Raw genomic sequence first — 19,142 nt, forward strand, 5'->3', positions numbered from 1 at the left:
CGGTAACAAACAAACATACAGCAGAAGCTTATTAATTATGTGCATAGCTCATATAAATTTGTATGAACTTTATTAATAATTTCAATATTTAATAAATACAAAAGCACACATGTTCATATATACAATACATGTCATATTAATGTATGAATTGTAACTTAGTACCCACGTGCTTATCAGATTTTCCGCGATTATTATTCACACCACTTTTTTCCATAATTTATAGAACTTTATAAAAGTATAATAATAAATCAATTTCAATAATATAATAAAGCTTCAAAATACAAGAAAAGAAAAATGATGTTTGCTATCCGTATCACTGAAATACAACTAATATAGGGACCGAGCGTCTAGACTGTCACGCCAACTGAAAAGTGCGCGTGAAATGATGCGCATCAAAAACGTTACTATCCCATTTGATGAGTAGGTTTTACTCTCCATATTTTTCTCATACTGGGCGCCTTATATGAAAATCGATTCTTAAGGAGTAAAGTCCCAAAACCTGGCTAATTAATAAATTGTGTATATATCGTAGGTATATATATTGTCAAAGCCGTGATGTAACAATGTCACTAGTGATATTATAATTGTCATCTAGATTCATTAAGAAGGCGAGGAAACACATGCTAGTGATATTCTCCTTCTTGACACCGTTATACCTCGGAATATCAGCAATCCAGGTTTTTCGTCTTCCATAATTCGTTCAACTTCTGCACACAACAAAGTAATAATGACCAAATTCTCGTTACTATAGCTAATCTTGTATTGTTGTTTGCGCAAACTGTAATTGGTATTGAAAAGACGCGAGCTTCCACTTACTGCAGTTGTAATGCGATAGACCGTACCGTCAAGCGACGAGCCTATATGCAAATGTATGCGTAACAACAGATATCTTTTCACGCCAGATGTTGAGGTGAATGCTAGAGTAACAAAATAGCCGCATCGACTGGTTTTGAAACATTGTCCTAAACTTCACTAAATTTACGAATATGGTATTACAAGGTAACCATGCCAGGCGACTGTTGAAGCTCGACTGGCCTCCTGATCGTTCAAACACGTTAGTAACCGACTGAACAAAGAGGAGGTTAAGTTGTCAGGAGGCAGATTAGAGAGAGCCAACATTGTCTATGGAATTAAAGTAAAGTAGACTTATGGTTTTAATATTTGTAACAGCGACCTAAAACAACACTTTTTCTTAAAAATAACCACATGTGTATAAAATTATAAAACAATTTGCAATAGGACTTGAAAATACTGTCAAAAAAATGTTTATAGCAAGTCTCTTTAACTGGCTGCTTGAAAATATTTTTATAGTATTAATCAATATTTAATAAAGTGTTAAGTTTTTGCATGCTTTTAATTTAAGCTGGATAGAGGTACACATTGTAATATTTAAGATCTGGACCTCCCCTATTCCAAAGCAAAATAAATAATTTCATTTCATTTCATGCCGCAATGCGCCGCTCTAATGCGGTCCGACCTTAATATGCTACTGACATATTATGTCAGCCGGGTCTTCTTTGCTTCCATTTGTTCATCCCTGGTTCTCATAAAACATTATTTTTAAACTTTCAGTTTTATAATTATTCTAAGTAAGTAACAACACGATATTTTTTGAAAACTTAAATTTAGAGATAGAAAGGATATTTATTCAACTATAGAAAATACGTTTTACATAAAAATTGGATTACATTTGGATAGAAAATGTTTAATACAATAAAACAATTATTTTACATGTCGCAGTTCCTGCCTTCACATTACATTAGACATTACTTATAGAAGTAATCTTGTACAAACTTGTTAATAGATGAAATAACAGATGCACAAATTTATAATTTTTTGTGGGTAGTTTTGAATATAGTTTACATATCCCATGCCGAGTCACGCAGGTTTCAATCTTAATCAATTGTAATAGAGTTCATTGTGCAACACTCCGCGAGTGTTAATGCCGCCATCATTGCTTCCCGCGCTTGCCCGGCGGTCGCAGTAGTTGGAAGCTGTCAGTCTGCGCTCCGAACGCACTTGTATTCTGCGTCGTGTTCGCGGGAGTTGATTGCCAGTTCGTTCCTGTCAAAGTTAAACAATATCTGTGTTATTACGAAAAAGTTAAATATGTGTTGAACACTTGTTTAAAAAAAAATTGCGTGAAATCTGCATTGTGCATGAACCTCTAAACTGCATATGAAGTCCTGGTACGTGTTGCTAGGAAGACACACGATTTCAACCGCTATGAAACACATTCCACAAGCTTGTTGGATGTTTATCCTTGTTTGATCGCGTTAGATTTTTCACCTCAAAAGTTCTATTCAGGGGTGGGACAGACGCCTTAAAGTGCCGTTTTCAGAAGACTGTAGTGCCATCTGTTAGTTGGCCCGAAAATGAAAGCATTGTCAGCTGTCACTCGCTTTGAAACCTTTCAACTTTTCTTTAGTTGTGTCACTGCCCACTGGTCATAAAATGGCGGCTACTTCTAGCGTTAGCGCATGTATGTAGCTCTCGTGTTCCATTTTGCATATTTACACTACTAAATATATCCTTTATGTTCTATGTTGTGGCAAAATTAAATAATAACTCTACGCGCAATTTCAACATGGTAAAAAATTGCAATACCTACATTAAAAAGTAGAGTTAGTTATTTAATTGCGTCACAACATTAAAAATGAATTTAATAATTTCGAGCTTATATTATGTATATTTATTTTCGGGGCCAATCTCCAGATGGCGCTAGTGTTCAAATAGACAGCTCATAATGCGTAGAGAGGGCTCTCTTTTCCCTATATATTATTATACTCTTTGGTTCTATTGCAAATTTGTATCTTTCTGTTGTTTAGCGTACAACAATCTTTAGACTTTGCTTATGTTTAAACACGTGTCGAAGTTTGTCTCGAAGAGTGTGTAACAGATAAATCATATTCATATGGAAGATTTAGATGACATGATGACAGCTTCAGTTTATGTTGCGCTTAACGACGTTTTAGTTAAACACAAGCTAAACACTGTTTTGTAACAGAAAAAGATAGACTTTACCACTTTAGACGTCATTATTGTTAGTTGTTATTTTTTTGTAAAAATACCGTACTTGTTCATATTCGTACTTCGTAGGTAAAAGAACTTTGAAATAGTCAATCAAATTGAAATCACTTTATTCATGTATATCAAGGAAATAACAATAACGAATGTCAAGTATTCTTTTCTTTTTACATTTACCACCACTTTGCAAAAGGTTGATCTTTAGTGAGAAGAAGTGGCAAGATTCTTTTAATTCATCATTTACAGCTTCATCTTTTGACAAATCATTTCAGTTACAATATATGCAACAAAAATACTCAAACGTCAAATAATAATAATATAATAACAATATTGACACACTTTTACACAAATTATCTTGCCCCAAATTAGGCATATAGCCTGTGTTATGGGTTACAATACAATGATATATTTAATACAATATACTTACTTAAACATACATAAATACATATAAACATACATAAATACATCCATGACTCGGAAACAAACATCAGTATTCATCATATAAATGCTTGCACCTACCGGGATTGATCCCGGGACCTCTAACTTAGTAGGTAGGTAGGTCGCTAACCACTCGGCTATACAGGAGGGTTGCAAGATAACGATATTGTTAATACAATATACTTACTTAAACATACATAAATACATATAAACATCCATGACTCGGAAACAAACATCAATATTCATCATATAAATGCTTGCACCTACCGGGATTGATCCCGGGACCTCTAACTTAGTAGGTAGGTCGCTAACCACTCGGCTATACAGATGTCTTGCACGAATAATTCAAAAAAGAATATTACAATAAAGAATGTATTAAATACAACCAAATAACGTGTTATTAAATATCATTGAACAATTTTTATACAACTAGAGACTTTTCTTTTATTTTAAAACTTTAATATAAATTAAAATTATATATTGAAATATATTTAGCTCTCGTTCATTGGTTATGGTTCAGCAGACATATTAGTTTACAAGAGGCTTGGTAACTGAAGTATGATACAAATAGTCTAGTTCATAATTTCTCAACCTTATTTTGCTCACCGCCCACTTTGAGAATATGTATTTTTCTAGAGTATTTTCGTGTATTTTTTTGCCTTTTTAGACTATATTTTTTAATCTACCCACGCCCCATCTCAATGCCCCCTAATTTTCTCTGGGTCTTCTACTGCCCCCCCGAAAGTCTCAAACGCCCACATGGGGGCGTTATCGCCCACATGGGGGCGTTATCGCCCACTCTGAGAACCTATGGTCTAGTTGATCAGCTAACGTCAGTGTCGAATTTACGTGACAGTGTGCCATCGTACGAATTCACTCTGATAAGTGGACGTTGTTCCTGACAAACGTTTCGAACCACTAACATCAGATTTTAAGGAATTCGTTTTTTAGGTTAAAAGGTATAAGTGTATTCCATACATGTGGGTTGGGCTATTAAGTCATGATGCCATTTAAAGAGTGACAGTAGGGCAGCCATTTTTTGTCAGTCCGTTAATATGTATCACGTGACCAGTTTTGTGTTCTTAACTCAATTTCGAAATGATTGTGGTTTGGAACGTTTTTCTGGAATTACGTCCAAAAATTTGCATATTTCCTATTATTGTGGATTATCTTACCGGTATTATCAGCCAAAGTTAGCGGCGACATAGTGCCTCCGATGTATGTGAACGGCGTGGGTCCCGCCAGCTGCGCGTTACCTGTAAGTAACATGTATAAATTATAATCTATATATATAAAAATTAATTGCTATTCGTTAGTCTCGCTAAAACTCGAGAACGGCTGGACTGATTTGACTTATTTTGGTCTTGAATTATTTGCGGAAGTCCAGAGAAGGTTTAAGGTGAATAATTATATGAATATGCTCGGAATTCAATAAAAACAACAATTTTGTTTTTCCTTTGATGTGTCCCCCGCCGTTCAGAAATCGAATTGAAAGAATAGCTTAAAATAATAACTAATGAGAATCTTTATATCTTTCTAATTTTCTCAGGAGGTAAAAAACAAAATAATTGTGTTTTATGTAGTTTGATAAATCTTAAGATTTGTATCAAATTAAATTTTTGAACCTAACCATAATATTGGACATTTGACAACCAATATGTCAATCGATACCTCAGATAAAAAGTGCTACATGCACGAGAACTTTCTTTTCTTCGGTTATCCTTTGTGATAGTGACATCAAGTTATGTGCATTTTTTGTTGATTTTTGTGATAGTGACACTTTATTGCTAAATGCGCGAGAACTTTTCTCACTTTGCATAGTTACAACTAACGATGCCGAGGAGAAGACGACCTGACTTAGGTCGTCGAAGTCAAGTCACTTGCTAACCGCAATGATGGCCAGAGAGAGACAGGTCAAGAAAAAAGTCGTATTGCTAGGTCAGAATTGCGTTCTTTAGTGAGTGACAATGAAGTAGATAGGCTAAGAATGCAAGTTCGTGCACATCAAACACAACAGCCAGAACGACATAATGAAATTGAGCGCTTCCGCAGACGCAGTGCTCCTGTGATTCTGGAACGAGATGCATTCCGGCAATAAGGCATTTATTTTCTCAAAATTGATTCCTTTAGAATTATTTTTGATGTCATTTCTAATAACTACTAGATACTACTACCGCTTCGGAAACAAATGGCGCTCTGAGAGATAAGAAGCGGCGCAAGAAACTCTTCCAGCATTCTTTTTTAGCGCTCTTTTCAATAAAAATATACAATATTGTACAGTCATTTCTACCGCTATAAAATAATCACAATCTAGTCCCAGGCTGTCCGATCATTTAGATTTAGTAGTAGAAGGTAGTAATTTATCTCTATCTGTTGATAGTATATTGGGTAGGGGAGACCGGAGCTGAATGTAACAGGGGTAGGTAGTTACAGTGACAATAGTCGCGAAACAGAAAACGCAATTTTGACGAAAGAAAGGGATAAATACTCCCGCCACCACCAGCTACCACGCCACGAGAGCGAGTGGCAAAATAATTTTTTGGGAGAGGAGCCCGGACATGTCGCCATTAAAATTGTAGGTTAGTAAAATTTTATACTTTTAGTAATATTGGTTTGCAACTTATGTTCCATAAAGGCAGAATTGTCCTTGTTGTGATTTTTACGCCCTAATGCTTTCGTTTCCCAATGAATCTACGTTTATACAGCTATGTTTATTGACGTTTTCACAGCATAACCTTAAAAGGTCAGAATTGGCGTTGGGGCTAAAAGTTACATTTCCACGGGGCAGGTTGTAATTTGTCACTACCTGCCCCGTAGTGCGTGATTGCCAACTGAGATAATTTGTGATTCATTTTTTTTATCAAGCTTTTGTCTCTTTTTTTCTACGAATAATATAAAATAATAGAAATATATAATATATGAAAAAATTTCTAAAGAAATCACGGTAAAATTTCTAAGGAAATTGACGAACAAGCACAGCAGCTATTTTGGAGGAGGAAAAAATCGCAAGACTTCGGATTATGTCATATGTCGCTAACAAGATATTTAAAGAAAAGAATAGATGCAGAAGAGAAGGACATACCTGTGGAATCTCTCACAGTCGGCTATCAGAAAAAAGGACAAGTTATCAACGGTGACCAAGAGCCCGTTGTGGTGAGTTACGTTATTAAATACCAGTCAATATTGCTACGGATTGACGTTAATGGATGTCAAGCAACTGGCATTTTCTTGCGCACTTAAGCACAACATTGTAATACCGCAATCGAGGGTTGACAAAAAGGACGCTGGATCTGGTTGGCTAGCAACATTACAACGCAACCAGTCGTCATATATATGAACACCAGAAGCTACTAGCTTGAGCAGAGCCATTTATTAAAACGAATGGTAATAAATTATTTTCCAAAACAGCTGACGTTTTAGAATGTAGATGAAACAAGTGAAAGCTAGAAAGAATTTAGTTTCAAAACGATCTAAACAAGTTGGTTCTATTACATCAGCAGACAGAGGTACTCTTTACACTCTCTGAATAGTAGTAAATGCAGTGGGGAACTCGGTGCAGTGTATGTTTATCCTTCTTCGATTTAAATACAGGGACTATTTTATTCACCTGCATTGGCCTCCAACCTGCATTAGAATTTGCGAAAGTGATATTTCAGACTACAGCAACTAACTGCTTGGCGTTCCTTAAAGATATGATCTTCAAGTTAAAGTTATAGTATAGTTTATCTTCGTTTAGTAGTTGCAAACGTTTTTTGGATCAAATATTAAGTTTGTAGTTTAGTTTTATTTTAGATTTTTATATTTTCGTTGTAATAAGGCAAAATACTGCTTTATGGGCATAATGTTAAGATGTTTAAATTAAGAAAAGAAACTGATTGTGATGATTGCTCCTAATAAAAACTCTTATAATAAATTTATTTTCTATTGTAACAATTTGCCCCATGTTGTGTAACAACCAGCCCCGAGCACGGGGTTGAAAGTTACACAGCTTTTTTTTCATAATTTATAAATTTATGTCATTACTATCAGTCTGCTACATAAAATTTATTTTAAATAAAGATCCTGTATAGGTACTCTATCAAAAAAACCTATACTCAGGTAAAACACTCAGACCAATAAAAAAATATGACAGTTTGTAAAAAAAATGTCACAACCAACCCCGACCGGCAACCAACGTCCATTAGTATATACGAAATAAAGAGGAAGCTATCATGAATGATAATTTCATTACAATATTAATCACTTTAAATTAGATCGTTACAGCATCTTTAGGAAGCTTAAAAAATTTAAATTTGGAACGCCATGACCTTTAATATGCTTTGCTTTATTTATGTTCGCTCGTAGGGACCCCTACTGACTAGCCTACTCTGCAGAGGCCGCCGCATGTACTAACGATTTCGATACCTACACGGGGAGTGAGACTGGTTACAGATTTAATTTGTATAATTAAATCCAGAAGTGAGGGATATCACTTTAATATATATCACTTTGTGTGATACAAAAATAAATATGTATATCTTTATACCCACGGACTAGTAAATAAATAAGGACTCCGTGTTACATACAGTGTAGCACCAAAACAAGCCGATTAAGTGAGAGAGTAAATACATAGCCCCACGCACACACTTACACTACCACAGGCCGATAGGCGGCCATTATGAGAATTGTCATTGTCTGTGACAGATCAGTTTGCATCTCAATAAAATATTTTAAAAATGCCGTCGTGCGTTGTGGAAAAGTGTAAAAACGATACTATATAAGTATTTGTGGCCATATATTATGATTATTTAAGGGAGAAAAAATTGTGTAACTAGTATCCCCCGTAACCACACACACACTAGTATAACGGTGCTTCACTTACTAATATAACGGCGCGGAGTGCTTCTTTTTTTACTCGTCCGCGTTTATACCAAGTTTATTTGTAAGGCCGACAATGTGCAGTTCATCTGTTACCTAAGGCAGCCCTAGGGTCTGCAAGCACGGCGCTGTTGAGACCCGACTCGTTCAGATGAAGCGACTTTGACTTTTTTCTGGTGCTGTCTTGAAGCATTTGATCCAAACTCGAGCCAGCTGAAAAGGAAGAATTAAAATATGTACTTTTTGATCCATTTGATTGCGGTATTTCAAAAGTGTGCTTAAAGATGTAAGCACACTTTTCTCCTTAGTCATATGTCAACTGTCACTGTCAGAATCAAACCTGAACTGAATATATGTTTTATATTGTAATTTGTGGCATATTCCATATTTCGGCTTTGTTTTTATATGGTATAATTTGTCTATATGTATAGAACGTCACTGTATCCAGGGGGGTGCAACTTCCCTACATTGGCACATGAAAAAAATTTGCATTGAAAGTGCTGCCACCTATTCTATTAGGTACGCTGCAACTTCATCACGATGGCGATAATTTAACATACATGATAGATGGAGCTAGTGATAGTGTAGGAGTCACTCTCTTTATCTGCACTATCACTATTGTTCTTTAGAGATCAGAATGCTATTTAGGAATGCAAGTAAAAGTCAGTTGTGTGATGCCAATCGAGAACAGGTTATTTATTTATCACAAACACCCTACACGGTACACAGTATGCAACAGACTGGTTTGAGCACCTACGTGCTACCTAACCCACGATGTTACAAGTATGTTGATTACGTCATCGATACATCATACACGCTACATATTCACTACATACACCCCCTTCTTAAAAGGATGTTTTTCTAAAAAAAATCTTAAGTTTAAGTTACATTTTCCTTACTAACTAATTACTAATACTACAGTGCATACACTGTACTCATTCCGCGCGGCCTGTTGCGCCACTGCACTTAACACTACACTACTCTGTGTCGCGCTTAGCTACTTACGCATAACATATCTGCACTTCTTCAAGCAAAACTGATATACCATGAATATACCAACTATAACAAAAATTACAGTTAACACTGTGACCATGATGGTCATTACTTCCAACTTATATTCCGTGTGTTGGATGCATTATTAGCTCCATTTTGCGCTATAATAACTTCTTCTTCTTTCTTTTCAACAGAGTACGTTTTGCCCACTTTAAATTTGCAAATCAAAGTGAGTTAAAAACTATGTACTAAACTTGCTTATCCCCAATACAGTGAGCGACAGAGTAATGTTTAAGCTAAGTTTGACACACATTTATTACACTAATGATTATTGTACATTCTGCTCTCAATATGACATACTTAATTCTAGCTTAAACATCTAAATATCTTGAAATCGTACTGGGTTTTTTATAATTCGGCTACTTCTTGTTACATATTTATCTGTGCATGAATTACTTTGTTCTGCACTGTTACAAGTATTTGCTATTGAAGAATTTAATGAGTCATCTAAAACATATGCAGGTTTCAATCTATATATCGAAACATTGTTGCTTCGCCCACTAATTAATAATGTGAACACTTTATATGGGCCACAATATGGAGGAGTTAGCGGTTTTCTAACCGCATCAATTCTCATAAATACATGAGTACAAGTAATTAAATCTAAAAGTAAAAAATTAAAGTTTTTCTGATTTATATTTCTACTCTTAGGTCTAAATTTACTTAACATATCTCTTAGTCTAATTATCTACGATTGTGAATCGTCTAGTTAACTTGTCGTCATTACAAAATTCTCCTGGTAAACGTAAGCAATGACCTAACGTAAATTCAGCTGCACTCATACCATCATTTTCGGGTTGACAGGAAGCTCTTAAACCTAACATGACAGTATGTATCTCCGTAAACCATGAACTAATATTCTTTAATTTAGCTACTAATGCACTCTTTAAAGTCCTATGAAATCTTTCAATTTTCGCATTGCATTGGGGTTGATATGGGGTAGTTCGCAACTTATGTATACCTAACAATTTCATGAGATCCTTAAACAATTCGCTTTCAAACTGTCTACCTTGATCAGTAGTGATCTTGGTAGGTGAACCGAAACGACATATCCAAACCTCATAAATAGCTTTAGCGACCATCTCCGCCGTCATATCCGCTATCGCGCATATCTCGGGCCAACGCGTGCGACGATCTATCATGGTGACGCAATACCTATAGCCTTGTTCCGTGACGGGCAATGGTCCTATTAAGTCCACGTGCAAATGTGAAAACCTATCACTTTCTTCAAAAGTACTAAATTGGGATACCGTATGACGATTAATTTTACTTTTTTGTCAATTAATACACGTTTTAACCCATTTACCAATATCTTTGTTCGTCCCCGGCCAAAATACTTTTTTTTTAGTTATCAGTAACCTAGTAGCTCTAATTCCTGCATGTGCTCATCGAATGAAATGTATAGAAAATATTTTTTCTATACTTCGCTGGTATATAAGGCCTACTGTACTTTCCTGAAATTTCGCAATAAATATTACAATCATCATACAAAGTTATTTGTTTTAGTTGAATGTTACTTGAGTCGCCTGCACTCAATAAATTTGCTAACTCGACATCCGTGGCTTGCGCTCTGGCGATTTCCACGTATTGTAAGTTAGTCGAACATGATATTGTTTCAACTCTCGACAACGTGTCAGCAACTATGTTATCTTCCCCTATTATGTGTCTAATATCCGTTGTGAACTCGCTAATGAATAACAACTGCCGAGTACGTCTAGGTATTTCTTTATTTGATTTCTGTGACGTCAACTTAGTGAATGCGTATGTTAAAAGCTTATGGTCCGTGTACACGGTAAAACTTCTGCCATCAACTATGTCTCTAAAATAAATTATGCTCAAATAAATCGCCAAAAGTTCCTTATCATAAGTAGTACTTTTGGGATTCCGTAAGCCTTTTTGAAAAATAATTTTTTAAATTTTCTTTACATAGTTCAAATGCCCTATCGGCCTCGTCTGTCCATTAAATTTTACGCTTATCTCTTCTCTTAGATCCGTGCAAATATTTATCTATGACTCCTTGTATTTTAGCAGCATTAGGTTTATGACTTCTATAAAAATTCAACATCCCTAAAAATCGACGAAGCTGTTCAATCGTCTCCGGTTTAGGAAAGTTATGAATAGCTTGCACTTTGTCTGCTGTAGGACAAATACCTTTACTCGATACCTCGTAATCTAGAAAATTAATTTTCTCTTGACCAAACACGCATTTACCTAAATTGATGGATATTTTATATTTATTTAACCTCTCAAATAATAATTGTAAGTGCTGTCTGTGAACAATCTCGTTATCGGAACCTAATATTATATCGTCTAAGTAACCAAATAAGACTGACCCTGCTCCGTTGACTTATTTTTTCTATTCCTGATAATATATTGGTGTTAATAAAACGCTGGAAGGAATTACTTGATCCTCTTAAACCGAATGCCATGCGTACTCACTCAAACAACCCGAAACTGGTAATAACTGCTGTTTTTTTACATCCTCCGGCCAAATTTTAATAAAATTATAAGCTCTACAAATGTCTATTTTAGAAAAAATATTTTTGTTATGTAAACCGTATGTAAAATCTTGCATTCTGGGGATTGGATAACGATCTGGCTTAGTTATGGAATTTAATATCTATAATCACCACAAGGTCTTATCTCTCCGTCTTTCTTTGGTACAATATGCAACGGACTCGCCCACTCGCTTTTCGAGGGTCTGCATATACCTTGTTCCTGCATTAATTCAAATTCTTTTTTAACCTTATCATACTTGTCAGGCGGAATTCTCCTAGCTCGAGTGTGAACTGGAGGTCCCGTAGTCTCAATGTGATGATATACAGAGTGTTCCGGTATGTCCCTAAATATTGGAGGTCGAGTGATATCCGGAAATGATGCTAATAAGTCTGCATAAGGATGGCTACTGTTAATACTTTTTATGGTTTCTGAACAATTTAATAACTTTGATCCACTCACGTACAACTTTGTTTCTAAATCAACTAATCTATTGTTAAACAAGTCTACTGATAACCTAAAGTGTCTCAAGAAATCGGCTCCAATTATCGGCTGTTTAACGTCGCACACAATATAAGGCCATTTAAAAACACGACGTAAACCAAAAGTAATATCTAAGTAACATATGCCATAGGTTTTAATTACGCTGTCGTTAGCAGCAAACAATTTAAAGTCATAATTACGAGTTACACATTTATGTATGTATTTTTAGGAACTACCGAGATACTTGCTCCCGTGTCAATTAAAAAAGTAAGTTTTGTAGAACAGTCTCTAATTAATAAACGATGATTGCGTAATACCTGCTCCGAGTTGTATTCGTCCACCGCACCCGAACACAACTTATCTAGTTTTCCGTTTTTGGGGATTGCCATGCACACGGCTGTTCACATTTGTTTGCCTTCGACCTGTAGCGGTAATGATAACGGCACAGCCAACCTGGATCTCCGGGAGTCTTCCTGCGAGTAGAACGCGCTCTGGATCGGTCGTACCCCTGACGTCCTCTGGATTCTGAACGACCACGCCTCTGCACCTCACTCCTCAACGCTGCAACTTCCATCGATAGCTTGCTAAGCTGGCTGACCAGCTCCACCAACGGCTCTTGGTACACGTTCGTGGGCCCGGCGCTGGTGCTGACTGCTGCGACGTCGGTTGACCTTGTGTTGTCAACTACCTTGTCCGCTATGTCTGCCAAATTATCCAGGGATTGATCTTGGCATACTGTTATCACGGCCCTTACCGCTGACGGCATTCTTGATAACCATAAACTTTTGAGTGTTTGATCCGACACCTGAACTGGACGTCCTAACTCCTTCCTCCGACGCAACAGCTGCGTATGCTTTTGTTCCCCTAGATCCATCTCTGACACTCATTTTTGAAATTGTCTCTCTGTACTCTCCTCATACACTTGCAGGAGCCTCTCTTTCAAGGCCTTGTATTTTTGTTCCTCTGGTGGTTTGGTCAACAAGTCGCTGACCTGTAGAGACAAAATTCAGCTATCCGGCTCTGAACCGAAATGGCGGTTAAACTTGAGTTTTCTGATTTTCGATTTTCCAGCTGCGTGGCATGTTTATCTAACGGCGCTTGTACTGCATCTTGAGCCTGCGCTAAGGCCTGGGCTTGAACTAAAGCTGGATCTGGCATGATGGTCGGTGAGATGAATGGTGTGAGTCTGCTGTGTCCTGTATCACACCGTGTTGCACGTGTCCAAGTCCAATGTAATATGATACGCACCGCGTGTGTTAGTCGGGGTCACCAATGTAGGAGTCACTCTCTTTATCTGCACTATCACTATTGTTCTTTAGAGATCAGAATGCTATTTAGGAATGCAAGTAAAAGTCAGTTGTGTGATGCCAATCGAGAACAGGTTATTTATTTATCACAAACACCCTACACGGTACACAGTATGCAACAGACTGGTTAGAGCACCGACGTGCTACCTAACCCACGATGTTAAGTATGTTGACTACGTCATCGATACATCATACATGCTACATATTCACTACAATAGCAAAAAACTCACTTAACTTACTTATTAAAGACTTGACTATCTTGTTGTAATCATTGAATGACTCTCCTTATTTAAAGGTGACTGCTAAACTCAATAAACGAATAATAATTTCGACCCACACAAAACAAACATCAATATGTATTCAATACGGTCTACAACAATAGTAAAAAGTAAAAACTATAAACATAATTAACGCCATCTAGCGACGGTACGCTACGAGCGTAAAAATAACGCAGCGCCATCTCTTGGCCTGGGTACACCGATTTTACAAAATAAAAACATGAGTTGCACATCTATCTCTAGTATAGTGTCTATCTATGATTGTATCTGTGCTATTCGGGTTATTTAGTTTTTAGTAGGGTTAGCCCTACTTTTAGGGACAAACAACTGCGTACAACGTCGGATCAGTTAGCTTAGTATGTAATCGGCCAAGTATGTTATCAGGCCAAAGCAGTTTGACCATCACCAATACGGTTAAGGCTGCTAAACACGAATCCAGGCTGAACTAATGTGTATTGCTCAAGCTATAGGTTCTACTCGAAAAATAGATAGTAACAAAACAACCGACAGGGTACAGAAACCAATCTAAGCGGAGATGCTCCATCAAGTTAGGCCATATTGTGTTCCGAAGTATACGGTAATTTTCTTGGTATGGGCTTTATACAGTAATTTTGTCGGTATGGCCTATATACGGTAATTTTGTGGGTGTGGCATATATACGGTAATTTTGATATGGCACATATAAGGTAATTTTGTATGTCGTGTAGAAATGGCCTATCAGAGTAGCTGGAGCAGTGTTTGGTACCTGCGTGTGCGGGCTCCTTGAGGATGTACTTGCGCAGGTTGAGGTACTGCTCGTGCTGAGCCTCCACCGCCGCGTGGACGCCTTGTAGCCGCCCCGCTAGAGCCACCAGCGACTCGTGCATACGACGGATGCCCAGGGTCACTTCTGTAACACAACATTTTACATATTAATATAAAGCTTCTGCCTGCGATAAAGGTGGGATGAAAAGATTAATAATAGAGCGTGTGTGTACTTCTTAACAAAAATCCTTAAAAAAAATATTCCTCATTCTATTTTACTTTTGTAGAAAAAACAATATTGTAATAAAATATCACTAAATTGTTTTTATACAATTAAACCGAATTTATTTTTATTTTAGACCTTGTGTATATTGTCAGGGTGTCGTTTTGGCGTGCCAGTGTGCGTGCGCATCGTATATTTTTTTTTATATTTCAGTTATCTATATCTCTTTGTCACAATAGCTCGTCTACCATTAGAGTGCTGTGCAGTGTAAGACGAATTGGTATTTTGAATGAAAGTGATATATAATTTGTGAATTTGGAAATTAATATAGAAGTGCAGATAAAGGGTCGAAATTGTGGGATGCAGAAGTCTGGATTCAAAATATTCTTAAATTAAGGATCGAAATAACTACTTATGTCATGTAAACAATTTATTATTTTTAAAGTGATATCGCTCACGTCTGGGATTAATTACACAAATTACATTTGTAACCAAAATTTATGAACGGTGCGGGAATCGAGCCCGTGACATCTCGAGTTCTATCCGAATACTCGTACCAACCTAGCCAACCGTTCGACTGACGCAAAGATCGTAAAGCGTGGTATATCTTCAAACCTCAGATTGTGGCTCCATCTACAGGATCTACTTTACAGTTGATAACCTGCTCACCCTCATTAATTGCATATTAGGAAATTTACTTGAGATGTCGCTCTTTCAAATATAAACAATTTGCTATTTTTTGAGTGTTAAAAATAATAATTTCTATATCTATGACATAATGAACATAGGCAATGATTTTTTTTCACAATTCTTACCTTGTTCTGTGAGGAGTTTGGGCGAAGACTGCATCTGTTTGTCAGCCACTTCCATCTGTCTCCGGAATGTTATCAGCTGCTGTTCCAGCTCCGACACCAGCTCCTTTATGTAGGAGGGGGGCACCGCGCCTTCGAAGTCCAAACCTGCCACATTATTTGTCTAAACTAGTATCGGAATTACTTCTTTGCACAGAATACCGGCTTTGTGGGTACCGACAATGACGGACAAGTAAAACGTAATAGTTAGTGATACATGCTGGTATTTATTTTTATGACAATAAGGGACAAGACGAGCCGGACGTTCAGCTGATGTTAATTGACACGCCCTGCTTACAATGCAGTGCTCAGGATTCTTGAAAAACACCCAACATTCTGAGCGGCACTACAATCGCGCATCAAACCGAAACACAACACAATGCACGTTACTGCTTCACGGCAGAAAAGGCCTCATAATGGACGAAATTCCTAGCAACAGTAAGGTCACCCTAACAAGCCTCTGGATTTATTAGCAATCTTCTGTGATGCTGGGTGGACGTATAATAATTTAACTCTTAGATCATTTATACGTCTAGATAGACTATGACATCTGTTAAAACGTCAAAAAACATTGACTTTAGAGTTAAACCCAATGTATTCACAATAAAATAATAAACCTAGCCCTTTTTTAATCGGTTGTTTAACAGCAAGAGACTATGTAGTATCTATGTATAAATTATCAAAGATTTAATATTTTCTTTACGTTTACTTTTTTTTATATTTCTTCCAGATACCACAAAGCTGTGGAATGAGCATCATTGTGCGAAGTTTCCGGGACGACACGACATAGGTACCTTCAAAAAAAGCGCGTACACCTTCCTAAAGGCTGGCAACGCTCCTGTGATTCCTCTGGTGTTACACGAGTGAGGGCGCCGGTGATCACTTAACACCAGGTATGCTCGTTTGTACTCCTTTTCCATAAGAAAAAGAATTGGTATTCTTGCTAGTTGAGCCAACTAGCAAGAATACACAAAATTGACATAAAAAGACATAGAAGTCTAAACTACATTTCAAAACACAAATCTGAAATCACCTGGAGGTCGAGACGCGGTTTCGACAGCGGCTAGCGCGGCAGCGTGCGCGCCCCGCAACCGCTTTGACTGCGCCCGGCATCGACCGGTCTCACTGTGTAGCGACAATGCCGCCCGTAGGGTACACTCTGCCTCACGTCCCACCTGCGGTGAATACGATACCATACTACACTATCGGAAAATGCAAAAAATATTAATTATTTTCCGTTAAATAGTTTAACTTCAAACTGTCTTAGAAAATACTTATTTATTTTGACAACCATAAATACGAGTCGATAATTTTTTTTTTACTTTTTTTTAGTGCACACATAGATAAGAGTAAACTGGCATCTATTTAAATTAAGTTTGAATATAATGCCCCTAAATATGACTTATATATGATGAAAATGGTCTTTGTTTGAGGCTCTTTCACGCCTAAACCACTGATCGTATCGACATGAAACTACCATCCTTCGATACGAAATTATTTTTCTAATTCCAATATTCCTTCATAAATTTATTTTCTTTTAAAATTCGCCGGGAACGGTTAGTTTAATTATACATTATTATGTATTACAACTGCTATGAATAAATAGAAAAAAAAAAACAGTTTATTTAGTTGCTAAAAACATCATGTGCTCAATGAACACCCTCGCCAAAAATTCAGATCTTGCATAAAATTGTCCTAAAAATTTTGTGTCATTAATTTATTACTGATTTTATTGCACGCCGTACCGCCTCGTATTTGAATTTAGAAAGCAATATCAAAGTTATGAGAAAGAATGATAAACATCGTCACTTTAAATTTCTTTATTCTATTGACTCGGGTTATACACTACTACCACAATACAATTAATATACTGTTTTATTAACTGGACGGTCTCCTTAACATTTCTACCTACTTCTAGTCGGAGCGCTAGGGTTGGCACATACAATAAAGATTGACGATGAGAACAACGTGGCGCAGCTAATTAAACTCGGAGTGCGACACGGAGGCCTACTCCTAAAATCGATATACGATAAATCGTGGCATTATTCGTATCGAATCCTACTCTTAGTTACATCGTAATCAATACCGAAACGATGATTGAACAAACGAAACATTATTCGATATTATCGGTCCTAACCCTACTCTTAGTTGAAAATGTCAGAGACGAATATTCGAATTTTACAAATAATCAAACGTCACTTTTACGATAATCTCAACGACACCTTCTAGGCTGTCGTTGCTATTATCGTTTCAAGTTGTATAGATATATTTGCCATACAATATACATACTTAATAAATATTATTGAAATAATTATATGTGATTTACTATTCAACAGGAGTTTTTTACTACTAAGTCATTTAAGTCATTTTGTTGATCGTTTATGCGTAGAAATAATTGAAATGGCCGCCCGAGAAATAGGAAGTCGACGAGAAGGGTTCGGTTACTTTTTTTTACATTTTATTATCCGCAAGTTTTGTATCATTTATTCAATTTTAAATGGTCATATTATATTCAATACATTTTTTTTTACATTTACATTATGTGTAAATGATCCCAAATTGGTGGTGCAGAGTCTGGCATGGTCCTTAGCGCCTAAACTATGTTTTGCCTTTTGACACTTAACAGCGACGTAGCACAGATAATGTTTAGGTTTGAACATATTTCATTCACAATAACATCGTAAAAAATCAAAATATCAGTCGTCCATATCGTTCATCGTAATCATAGACAATTTTTTTTATTTTTTTACGATGTCAGAGTGAATGAATTATGGGCAAACCTTGAAAAACTAAATATTATCTGTGCTATGTCGCTGTTAAGTATCAAAAGTCAAAACATAGTTTAGGCGCTAAGGACCATGCCAGACTCCGCACCACCAATTTGGTATCATTTACACATAATGTAAATATTAAAAAAATACATAATGAATATAATATGACCATTAAAATTTGCGGATAATAAAATGTAAAAAAAAAGTAACTCAACCCTTTTCGTCGACTTTCTATTTCTCAGGCGGCCATTTGCATTACTTTCTATATACGCATAAACGATCAAGAAAATGACTTAAAATACTCGGTAGTAAAAAAATCCTGTTGAATAGTAAATCACATATAATTATTTTAATAATATCTATTAAGTATGTATATTGTATGCCAAATTTTATCTATACAACTTGAAACGATAATAGCAACGACAGCCTAGAAGGTGTCGTTGAGATTATCGTAAAAGTGACGTTGGATTATTTGTCAAATTCGAATATTCGTCTCTGACATTTTCAACTAAGAGTAGGGTTAGGACCGATAATATCGAAAAATGTTTCGTTCGTTCAATCATCGTTTCGGCATTGAATACGATGTAACTAAGAGTAGGATTCGACACGACTAA

General features: G+C 36.4%; 1 protein-coding gene across 1 annotated transcript in view; it reads right to left on the bottom strand.

Moving 5' to 3' along the window:
• Positions 1–1,624: 1,624 nt before the first annotated feature.
• LOC126970811 (nuclear pore complex protein Nup58-like) overlaps positions 1,625–19,142 on the bottom strand; it is a 29,242-nt gene continuing 11,724 nt past the window's right edge. The window contains exons 7-12 of the mRNA XM_050816934.1: positions 16,791–16,932; positions 15,722–15,865; positions 14,685–14,828; positions 8,419–8,535; positions 4,641–4,721; positions 1,625–2,064 (exon numbers count right to left, since the gene is read on the bottom strand). Coding sequence (XP_050672891.1) covers positions 1,952–2,064; positions 4,641–4,721; positions 8,419–8,535; positions 14,685–14,828; positions 15,722–15,865; positions 16,791–16,932 — 741 coding nt within the window. The 3' untranslated portion in view covers positions 1,625–1,951. The remainder of the gene's footprint in view (positions 2,065–4,640; positions 4,722–8,418; positions 8,536–14,684; positions 14,829–15,721; positions 15,866–16,790; positions 16,933–19,142) is intronic.

The sequence above is a fragment of the Leptidea sinapis genome, chromosome 22, assembly GCF_905404315.1.
Source record: "Leptidea sinapis chromosome 22, ilLepSina1.1, whole genome shotgun sequence".
NCBI classification, from domain to species: domain Eukaryota; kingdom Metazoa; phylum Arthropoda; class Insecta; order Lepidoptera; family Pieridae; genus Leptidea; species Leptidea sinapis.